At 29.3% G+C, this 11,969-nt stretch overlaps 1 protein-coding gene and 1 pseudogene across 1 annotated transcript; both read right to left on the minus strand.

The window, feature by feature from the left end:
• LOC111287843 (metal tolerance protein 9 pseudogene) lies at positions 1-761 on the minus strand (annotated as a pseudogene).
• Positions 762-7,864: 7,103 nt separating this feature from the next.
• Positions 7,865-11,437, minus strand: LOC111287844 (metal tolerance protein 9-like). The gene is made up of 6 exons (XM_022878519.2): positions 11,255-11,437; positions 9,997-10,109; positions 9,297-9,542; positions 9,023-9,103; positions 8,654-8,884; positions 7,865-8,370 (listed from the first exon to the last, which is right to left on the minus strand). The coding sequence occupies exons 1-6, from the start codon at positions 11,415-11,417 to the stop codon at positions 8,026-8,028; spliced, it is 1,179 nt and encodes a 392-aa protein (XP_022734254.2). The 5' UTR covers positions 11,418-11,437; the 3' UTR covers positions 7,865-8,025.
• Positions 11,438-11,969: the final 532 nt, after the last annotated feature.

Here is an 11,969-nt window from a genome sequence, read left to right on the forward strand (position 1 = left end):
TCAGTTTTTCAAAATAAAGCCTAGATTTAGTAAAGAGTCCAAGGTTGATGAAATGACTGCCAATGATCTACTTTCAACAGAAGCATAAACGTTTGCCAAGAAAAGCACCAAATTTGCCACATTAGATGCATATATTGCCTCCCTCTCACTCCTTGCTAGCTGCATCATTTCTCCCTGGAATAAAATTTGCATCACAAAGTTAGGTAGTTTCTCTCAAACAGCCGATTTCATCAAACAAAATTCAAATGAAAATGCATGGAAACAAACCTCAGTCAAACTCCCTGGCAAAATGCCCAATTCATTAAATGCGTCCTCTTTATTGAACCCTTTGAGAAGCTTTTCCTGCCTGTTGTAATACTCTGAAAATTTTCTGTCCCTGAAAAGGTACACAATTGCAAAGTATAAATATTAAATTTATTGGTACTTAAGAATTAAGAATATAAAATTTTATCAACAAACCACGCGACTGCGATTGTCAGCTAATTATTAAGTTTTTACGTAAACTGGCAAAAGAACTTAGGAAGATTGACGAGGCAAAGTAATTAAGAGCACAAACGATACTGGAATAGCTTACTTGAGGCCTTGAGAAATATCTAAGGCTAAAATATGAAGAAATCCAAGCGTCTCTCTGGAAGGTGAAACTTATCCATGCTGAGTTGCCAATATTGTTCACTTGCCATAGTCACATTCTCTCCAGCCGGAGCAGGTGACAGGAGCTCAGTTCGGTAGTCTGATGAATCTGTTCGACAGTTGCTTGCCATTTTTACTCCAACAATCGATTCCTTGGAAGAGAAAGAAGATGTATCACTCCCCTTATAGTGGGAAAATTTGCATACAGCTCTAGTGATATAAGCGAAAATACAACTGCTCCACTTACACAAAAGCACAATGGTTTACCATGTAATCAATTAAGAAAGGCATGGATAATGTTGCTTTGGTCCTACCAGTGTACACTTTTCTTTAATGCTATTATATTGTGTCTTGAATTGACATCATTGCCAAGTAAGTATCACCAATATCTCATGCCTTAATGGAGTGGAGCAGTTGATTTTCATTTTTCCATACACGAGAGGTCGCAACCCCAGAATAAAAAAAAGAAAAAAAAAAGATTGTCGGTGCTCGAGACCTGCTGACTTTATGTATTAGATATAGGAACTTTCAAGTATGAAAGGAATCCTAGTTTTGGAATATAATTTCTTTTTCACACCAGGATAGTACATTTCAGGATAGAAAACCATCTTTTTAAAATGTTTTGAAAAGTATTGTGTTTGGCCGTGTCATGGGGATCAAGCGATTCTTAGTGAAATTTCATTTGTTTGATTTAATTTGTTATTGACATGTGATTCAAGCCAATTGTCTTACATTCGATTTTGTAACTGGATTTAATTCTTCAATTTCTATTTATAGCAATATCTTTTTTTGGTATCAGAGTTCTTTAGGTTTACTTTTTATGTAAATATGATATATGTATAGCCTAAAGGATTAGGTATGAATTACATGTAATTTCTTGGTTTTCTTTTTTAAAAAAAATCTTATTTATAGGTCCAAAATAGATTTTTTTTTTTACTTTAGGAGTCTATAATCTATATAACAAAAAAATTTAATTAAAATTTATTTTTAATCACTATGAAACTTGTGTTATATATATATATATATATATATATATGTTTATTAAAACTTTTTTTTATTATTTGTTATAGAAAAACATGAAACCATTATCTGAACCCTATTGTTATTAGGATACAAGCGCTACTTTAAAAAGCAGGTAATTTGCTCAAGCTTTGACTAATTATCAAATGGGTCCTAATTATTATGATACAGTAAAATATCATTCCTGTTCATAAGAATATTTAAGAGTAAATTTAGAGTCTCTATTTGAGAGTGATCGTAACATATATTTAATATAAAGGGATACACTTTTCATTTTTAGACAAAAAAATATATATTGATTGATCTTTAAATTAATTGATGTGTCGTTGAAGTTAGTGCTTGAAGATTGTAAATTTATATGTATAATATTTTTTTTAATCAGATAAATAGTAAAATAAAAAATTTTGAAGGTAAATTAAGAACTTAAAAGAAAGACAAACATGATTTTTGGATGTATAAGTTGGGGATTCTCGATAATAAGTGTCATTCAATTGTAATAAAATTTTTTATGATAAAATATGTGAAAAAAGGACAAATGAACCTTCAATATCAGCACTAAAAAGGTCATGCGATGTGATTAGTTATTTCTTTATAAACGTAGTTTAGTAAATGTTTATTTCTTATTTTTTCTTATTATATTGGTTTATATTTTTAGTATGTTCATGTTTTTATTTCATGAGACTGGTTTATGTAATTTTTTTTTTTTTTTTTTGCAAATTTTATCTATTTATGCTATAGTTTGCAATTCTAAATATAATTTTGTATTAAGTGGGAGCTGTAAGGTATTTAAAATTTGAGTTGCCTTATATGATAAATTTTACATAATAAAATAAATTAGTAATAAATAAATGTTTTGGCATGGATGATACTTATCATTGATTTAATTTCAAAATAGATGCGTATAATATTATGACTAGTTTGATCCATTCAACAAATAATAAAAGCTTGTCGCGTCTACACTTGGCTTTCTTCAAATGATTTTCTTGCATCATTGACATGAGAACCATACAATATCCTTAACCATTTTACTATAAGAATTTTGTATTTTTATTTCCTTCATTGATTCAAAGGTATTTCCATTTATTTATAAGAATGAAATGAAATCAATTAAATTCATTTGTTTGTTTGTTAGCAGGATTCTAGGTGTTTATGTTATTTGGCTTTAATTTAAATATAAAAAAATTTAATTACTAAATTGCAATATTTATCTTTATTTCTAACATATATTTGTTTACAATTCATAGGTTCCTAAAAAGACACTAATTTTATTATTTGATATAATAATTATTGATATAAATTATATTTTATATTAAAAATTATTTATTATTATTTTTATTAAAGAAAAAGGAAAATTTTTATTATTTTAGTAAAAGTTTCATCTCAAAATAATAGTGATATATTATTTTGTGTAGAATATAACAGTTAAAAGAAATGCATTGGTCAGTATGAACTTTTTGTTCTGCTTTTTCTTCCATGGAAAGATCACTAACACAATAATTTCAATTTGTTTCAAATTAGAGAAGGTGGAGGATGGAGGACATTGGGAAGCTCTCTGCTCACTTCAGGTATAAATGGATAATGCTCATTTTCAACACAAAAGTTTAATTAGTTAATCTGTTAGTAATAAGCATGAAAATGATCACAAAAAGGGTTTTTTTTTAGTGATCTGAAAGTAATGATAAAAATTCTATTAGTAAATTTCGTTAATAAAATTACAGTTTCATCAATCATTTAAATAAAACATTTATAGTTATTAAAAAATTGTAATTATTTAAAAAACCTATAAATTACAATTAAACATGTGTAATTATTTAAATATTCTATTATTATTAATTAAAATATCAAATCCAGATAACATCCATTGAAACCATCATAAAATATCCATAAAACGTTCATAGCATCCATAAAACATCCATAGCATTCATACATCAAATACCTCGAACAAATCCAAAAACAAATGTCACTATGCTATTGTTACACCTCTTGATCCAAAATCTTTGTTATCATCATCAAGTTTAGAATATTGTAATGGCAGAGTTTGTCTAGATCCCATCAATTGCATTATTTGATCCATAAATGACCTATGCTCAGCCCTTAGCTTAATCCTCAACTGATTAATTCGTTCTTCTATATGAGGCTGATGAGCTTGATGAGGCACAGATGATGAACCACAAAGAATGAGACATTCCTGTTTTAGTAATGGACTAAGTTGAGTGAAGCAGGTCCCTAGATCTATTTGCTAATCCAAAACCATATACATGAGTGTGCGTAGCTTTAATCCCTCAAATAACTTTTGTTTATGTTTGTGGATTGAAATATGAATGATTAGAAGAGTCTTCACTGTATTTTTGAGATAATGCAAGAGCATAGTTTTCCTACAAAAATTTTAGAACAATAATCATTATTATAAGACCCGTATAGTTCACTAAAATAACACAACTTCAAATAATTCACAACATCAATATTTGATTATTACATATGCAATAGTTTTCACATTTTATAGAGTCATTGCATTTTAATATGCACAAAATATTATCTAGTTCAATACACTATCTCCTACAATGTCTTTGCTCTAAATTGCTTCATTATATACTTCATCAACAATCATAATACATAAACAAAATCACAAACAAAAATGCACAATAATTTTCACCTTTTACAAATGTGATCTCATCTAGATACGCAAAAACCTTTCAAATAACTAGTCATCGCAATATACTATTAGCTTAGTTCATCAATAATCACAATATACAACCATCATCATAAAGCAAAATACGTAATATACGACAAAGATAGTCGATCAACAATCACAATACACAATTGTCATCACAATTCAAAATATGTAATAGTTTTCACATTTCAAATATATCACTCATCGCAATATAATATAAAGATAGTTAAACAATAATCACATTACACAACCAAAATCACAAAGCAAAATGCAACAATTTTTACTTTTCACAAAGTCTTTGCATCACAAAACCTACATGATGACTTGAAATGTAAATCATCTCTCATGGATCCTGCCCTAGAATCACCTCGATGGATAGTATTCTTTGCACATGTCCCATCATAACAATCATTTAGAACAAACAATTCCATAAGTATCTGTTTAACACAAAGAAAAAACAAACACATATAATGCTTTTCGTAATACAAGATTAAATGAAATTAGCAAAATATATAAAAATAAGCATACAAAACAAATAATAAAGTATTATATTTACTTGAGGTGTATTATGAACATCGAATAAGCATTATATATAACATTAAAAGTCACGCTACATACATCAAACGCTATTAGAATAAGCAAACTCATGTGTTTCATCATCATCATTATTATTATCTCTTTATTCTTTTTCTTCTTGTTGTTCTTAAGCTTGAATAGCTTGTACTAAATCTATCTTTTCATATTCACCTGCAAGAACTTGAAGGATTATCAAGTTCTTCTAAGATAGTAACATTTCGTGGAATAGAAATTTCAACTTCTTAGAACACATCTTCATTTAAATCAATTGTCTGTTCGTTATCTCCATCAATATTACTTATTTGATATGTACTATTGACCTTTGTTTTGAGAACTGCTTACCAATAATTTCAATCTCTTCTTTTAGAAGGATAGTTTGTATACGAAACTTGATGTACTTTCGAAGATAATTTGTATACAAAATTTGATGTACTTTCGAAGCTAAGACAAATGGTTCATTGCTAACAAGCATTAAATTATATTTAATTTCAACAAGACCATAACGGGGATCTTTGTGTCAAACCAATGACATTTAATAACATGACTTTTTTTAAACAAAACCAATATTTAATTTCAACAAGACATAAATTTTCTTATAACGAAGTCCCAATGTTGTTATATATTTTTTTCCATTTTGTAGAAGCTTTCTAGTAATTTATTACTCACTGGCAACATATCCTTTACCATGCTCAGTAGATGATCAAAACATGACTCACTAATATTAAACTCTAATTTGTAATTTTAAAGTTACGACATAGCAGAGAGGATTATATGTTTCATATAGTTTAATCAGAACGGTTCATCAACATCATTCAACAAAGAATAAAAACTTGCCATGTCTACACTTGGCTATTCTTTGAATGCTTCTTTTACTTCATTGGCATGAGAGCCATTCATCCCAAAACATACAGCATTCATAACCATTATACTATAATTTTTTATTTTTATTTCCTCCATCGATTCAAAGGTATCTTTGTTTATTTATAAGAATGAAATGAAATAAATTAAATTCATTTATTTGTTTGTTAACAGGATTTTAGGTGTTAATGTTGTTTGGGTTTAATTTAAATAGAAAAATTTTAATTAATAAATTGCAATATTTATCTTAATTTCTAATATATATTTGTTTACAATTCATAGGTTCATAAAAGGACACTAATTCTTTTATTATTTGATATAATAATTATTGATATAAATTATATTTTATATTAAAAATTATTTGTTTTTATTTTTATTAAAGAAAAAGGAAAAATTTTATTATTTTAGTAAAAGTTTCATCTCAAAATAATATTGATATATTATTTTGTGTAGAATATAACAGTTAAAAAAATGCACTTTTCAAGATCAATTTTTTGCTCTGTTTTTTCTTTCATGGATAGATCACTAACACAACAATTTCAATTTGTTTCAAATTAGTAAAGGAGGGATGATGGAGGACATTGAGAAGCTCTCTCCTCACTTCACGCATAAATGGATAATACTCATTTGCAATGCGGAAGTGTAATTAAATATAAAAATTTAAATGGATTCGAATATCGGACTATTAAGAGGTATTATTTAAAATTTATTCAAATCCTTTACCAATAATAAATTTATTATTCAAATTCAACAATTATTTATTTATTTACAAATACTTAAATCCGATAAATAATCGGATCAAATAATACTAAATATTTAATTATTTACTATTCATTGTCAAACCTAATTCAATCATAGAGTGAAACTATGGGGCACTTGAAAGAGGTCGGACATTTTAGTTTATTACTTAAGTGCTTCTATTTGATACAATTATTTTCTAGTGGCTAACACGTGGCGAAGGAAAATGCATGACATATGGCTAATACATGGTAAGTATACTTGTTGTCAATGTATGCATGACATATTGGCAAGGTGGCATTTATCATCTTGTAATTAATGGAAAGAGGCTCAATAGCTACTTGATTGTCTTTGGCTAACAATGCCTGTCTTAAAAATACATGCTAATTTCCCACTTGAATATCAAGGGACAATCCAACTTTGTCTACTTTAGAGAGAAACATCAGATAAAACTCTGATATCTTCACTCATTCACTCACTCTTCATTTACACGGCTCTCACTTTTGGAAATGACAAACCAACAAGTTTAGTTAACATGATTTTCCCCAAGCTAGCTATCTATAAGCTTCCATCTCAACAATATTAATAGAAATAGAGTCCGTTCTTACCATACCAAAATAATCCTTCGTATCCAATTAAATAGGTACGATTTTTGGAAATGGTTATCAAGTCGATAGAACGAATTTTTTATATACAAAATAGTTAGAACGGGTCAAGGGTGATTTTAAAAATGCTTAGTCCCGAACCATTTCAGATGTATCTAAATATATCTTATTGTTTATTTAATTTTATATTTATATATATTATATTAATAAAATTATTAATTTATTAAAATATTATATTTATTTATATATAATTAAGTATTATATTAAAAAAATTTATGAACATTATACTAAATTAAAATCATTAAATTAATTTTGACTCAAATTGGATTAAGATTATATATATATATACATATATATATATATATATATATATATATATATATATTAGATTGAGATCGAGTATAAAAAATAATAATACGATATTAGATTGAGACAAAGTTAGATGTCCATTAAAAAATATTTAAAATTATTAAATTAATTTTGAGTCGAATTGGATTGAAATTATTTATAAATACATGTATTAGATTGAGACCGAGTATAAAAAATAATAACCCGATGTTAAATTGAGACAAAATTGGATGACTATTAGAGAATAAGAGTCACAGCAAGCATAAACCTAACCCTATTTGCCTTGTTGCCATCCCTATCCTTTGTGTCGACTCTTGTTTGTCTCATATTTTCATCATTTTATATTATCTGTCAAATTTTGCAGACCAAAAAAAAAAAAATTACAGCAGCAAAATAAGATTATCATAGAGTAATCAACTGAAAAACGAGTGAAATTCATGTGCATATTGAACAAAAGCAAAATTATGTAGCATTTAAATTACAATAGGAGAATGTAGAACAAAAGTACTACAAAGTTATTTAAAAGACACTAGTAAGTTTCAGAAATCAAAGTCATCACTGCAAGTATAGATGATAAGATCAGGACATGGTCTTATGTTCAGGCCTATGTGTAAACTCAAAATCTATATGCACAAAGGCTCGCTCAACTTCTGGTATATGCTCTAGCTTCTTCTGGAGTTTCTCACCTATGTCATGTGCTTTACTCAGGAGCATGTCTTCTGGCAACACAATGTCGACCTCCACAAAGTAATGAGAACCAAAAGTATATGCCCTAACTGTGTCAATGTGTTGTATCTCTTCATGGTGGTTCCATATCAGATATGTCAGTTTCGAAACAAAATCAGGTGGAGCAGTCTTTCCAATTAGTGACCCTACATTCTCCATCACTGTTCTCGCCCAGGTACTCATTGTGTATAATGCTATCTGCGGTTATGGATTTAAGAAGTATAATGAGCTTTTAAGCATATTAGTAGCATGTGCAAATATGAAAGTGGTGCATGACACGTCCATAGCCAGGATTGGAGAATTACAACTTCTTTCTAGGAACAAACTGAGCAGTGAATCCCAGCAAAATTTATAATTTTGATCATGGCATGGAGAGCATTATCATCATTTAATTGAAGCATCAGGGGCATTATAGTGCTAATAAAAATACTGAAACCCAATAAACTATAGCATACATGATTGAGAAGGATTTTTAACTCACTATTATAGCTCCAGTTGGATCAATCCACCAGCGGAAATTAATAGCTAGAACGGCTGTTGCTAAACCGACTGAATTAGTAATCACATCAAAGAAATGATCCTGTGCATAGGCTCTAACGATTTCATTTTTAAATTGCCGGCAATAGACCATGAGGATGAACTTCACCACTGTCACGAAAACCATAATTCCAATCATCCATTTCTCTTGCTTGTGATTGATCTCAGAGTGGGACTATAGCCACAAAAGGAACAAAATACTAAATGAGTAAAAAAGTTGTGACCATAGCAAATGATTAAAGAAACTAATGGCAATTTTGTGTAAATGCAGCATCTAAAAGATGCTGCATTTACCTGAATCAAAGTAGCATACCTTTGCAATAAGTTCCCTGACAGACTCCAGCAATATTTGTAATCCCAGAGTTGCCATTACTGAAGCAAAAACAATGATACCCTGGATCGTCAAGCTTAGTTAGTAGATATTTGTTGTAAATGGAAAGAAACACCGATTTTTATTGAAAAGCTATTCAAGAGGTGAGAAGAAAAGCAATCTGAAAAGAATTTCTGTAAAGCTCAGATCAATAGAAGATGATCTTTGAAATTAATCATAACCATAAATTAGACTGGAGACCAGAGAAATGACTTACCACTGGCTGCATTCGTTTCTTTCCAATTGGATATTGATAATGATTGGGGGTTTTCATGGCATGTGCAGTGAACCATAGAATCAATCCTGACAAAAGATCCAAGAGTGAATCTAAAGTTGATGCAATAACTGCTAAAGATTTGCTTTCAATAGAAGCATAAACTTTGGCAGCAAAAAGCACCAAGTTAGCAATGTTCGACGCATGAACTGCCATCTTCTCACTCTTAGCAAGTTGCTTCATTTCATCCTGAATAAAAAAAGGTACTTAAGGATTAAATTTTGCTTTCTGTGAATGAAAAGGATTTATATAAATTCAGAATACATTGATTTGTGAGTTTTATTTGATGTTTGAGGCAAAATGAGAAGATCATACACTAGGATTCTCGTTAAATGATACTGTTCGCATCATTTAACTAAAATGAAGAAAATACCTCCAATTGCTGCATCTAAAAGCCCAACAAAATCTTTAAAACCGTCAAATTGTCTGGAAAATGGAAGTGCATAATGGTCTAATCCAGCAGACACAGTTCAATGCTCTGCTAGTTGGATGAACAATGTCATCTAAAGCCTCAGGGTAGTTCAATTCCCCCTCCCCATATCATTTTAACTCATGCAAATCAAGAACAAAACATCTCTAAGTTCTCTTTTCATCCCTAGATGGGATAAAAACATTGTGGGGACAAAGCCAGTGAAGGAAATACCTCTGTTAGGCTTGCAGGCAAACAACCCATCTCATTTATGGTCTCCATCTCGTTAAATCCTTCAAGGAGCCTTTCTTGTTTTTTATAGTACTCTGAAACCTTGCGCTGTTTATCTGAAGTCAAGAGTGAAAAAAAGAATATTCAAAAACAATCATAACATTATAAGAGAAAGAGATTGTACATGACATCATTTGGCAAACTACCTGAAACGACATTATAACTTGTTATACATACAAACAATATTACATGGAAAAGAACAGAAGGGAATGATGAAACTATGAACTTTTGCCTTCAATATTAAGAGTTGTCAATTGTTAAGAATCTAGAATAGACTTCTAGTTGGTAGCTCAGAGTCGTAAAATGTTGGTGACCTTCTTCCTGACAAATCTATGATTCAATCAAAAGAAACCCTTTACTGCTAATGCATAATACTTCACAGAATTTTGATATGATAGAAAATCTTGAAGATGATTTTCGTTTTATAACATCATAGAATGTCCCATAATTAGTGCTTGCTATGCCTTAGAAACAGGTTTGGTTATCACGTGTGCTTCACCACAAATAAAGGAAAATAAGCTTAGAGGATCCAATTCAATGCCCATCAAGTTCTCCAAGGACCACCCCTTAAATTCTGAAGTTTGAGTTCAAAAAATTCACGAACAAAGCCAGGAATTTGAGATTTTGTAAACCATATTCTTTGGCCTAAGTCTCATCTGATTTTTTTTTTTTTTTTTTTTATCAAGGACTGCCTAATAATGATCTTTGTATATCTTGTTGGGACAAAAGACAAACACTTCAACTTTTTAGCAGATAATATTATATGATTAGTTTAATAAACAAAATTGATTTAGTAATTAAATCCATGCAGGACGTGGAAATTAAAAATCAAATATTTGGAAGATGACAAAATGAATTAAGCATCCATCATAAATTCTCCTTCATAATTCCATTTTTCTATTAATTTAATTATAAGATGACACAATGAATTTAATTGCCCTTAAAACTCGTGACCCTTCACATGGCCACAACAAATCCCAGGGTCACCACAACAGTTAGAAATTAAGCAGAAAATCTTCCGGGAATATTTTTCTCCCCAATGAAAGGAAGCAGTTAAAATGAAAATAAAAAACAAGAAAATCTCTTTGCAATTGCAGAAACCACTTCCTTTCAAATACAAAATTTAATATAATCTCAACGTTTTCATAAAAAAAAAAAAAAAAAAAACTACAAAACTGAGATTGAAGAAGGGAAAACTTACTAGAAGTACAAAGCATGATAGAGAAGGGAGCGGCATTGTGATGATCATCAGAGCTTAACCTTTGTTGAAGAGGATGAAACTTGTCGGAGGTGAGACGCCAAGAGGACGGCAACGTTTCTACTTGATGAGACAGAAGCTCTGTGTTGTAATCACCGCTCTCCATTTCTTTCTTCCTTTTTGGGTGAAAATGAAAATATCAAAACGTTGCTTTTTTATTTGTTATTTACGCCTTTTTTTGGAGGGAACACAACTCAACAGCTTTTATCTCGTATATATATATGCTTGAATTTTCCTTTCCATGAAATAAATAAATAATAAATCTTTTTCTTTATTAAAATATGAAAAATTTTCAGATTTTGACAAGTGAAAAAATTATTATAATATAAAGGAAAATGATCTCACACATGATATAAGACAAACGTCATTTATGGAGTTGAAAAGTTTCATTGTCTACGTGTAAAAAAATAATCATACTAATATAAATCAACATAAATTAAAAAATTCATTGAAAATTTGACTTTAATTTTTCAAATTTAAAAGTTGTTTAATAAATCATTTAAAATTGTAATTTATTCAGAAGTTAATTCGATTCAACTGATTTAATCATTTTTAAAACATAATGACTATCAAATATTTTACCGAAATCTTTTTTAATTTGTTTGAAAGAAATAGAATTTTAAAAGATGGTCACTGCATGCTTTTTAATTGGTGCTTA

Source organism: Durio zibethinus, chromosome 4 (genome assembly GCF_047325235.1).
Source record: "Durio zibethinus cultivar Kanyao isolate XHJ-2024 chromosome 4, ASM4732523v1, whole genome shotgun sequence".
Classification (NCBI taxonomy): domain Eukaryota; kingdom Viridiplantae; phylum Streptophyta; class Magnoliopsida; order Malvales; family Malvaceae; genus Durio; species Durio zibethinus.

What these genes read in the sequence shown, in the direction of transcription:
- LOC111287844 (XM_022878519.2), bottom strand. Translation starts at nt 11,417, where the DNA reads ATGGAGAGCGGTGATTACAACACAGAGCTTCTGTCTCATCAAGTAGAA. An exon ending in TGCCTGCAAGCCTAACAGAG is followed by an intron (nt 9,543 to 9,996) that starts GTATTTCCTTCA and finishes TTTTTTATTCAG; the next exon opens with GATGAAATGAAGCAACTTGC. An exon ending in AGAAACGAATGCAGCCAGTG is followed by an intron (nt 9,104 to 9,296) that starts GTAAGTCATTTC and finishes TTGACGATCCAG; the next exon opens with GGTATCATTGTTTTTGCTTC.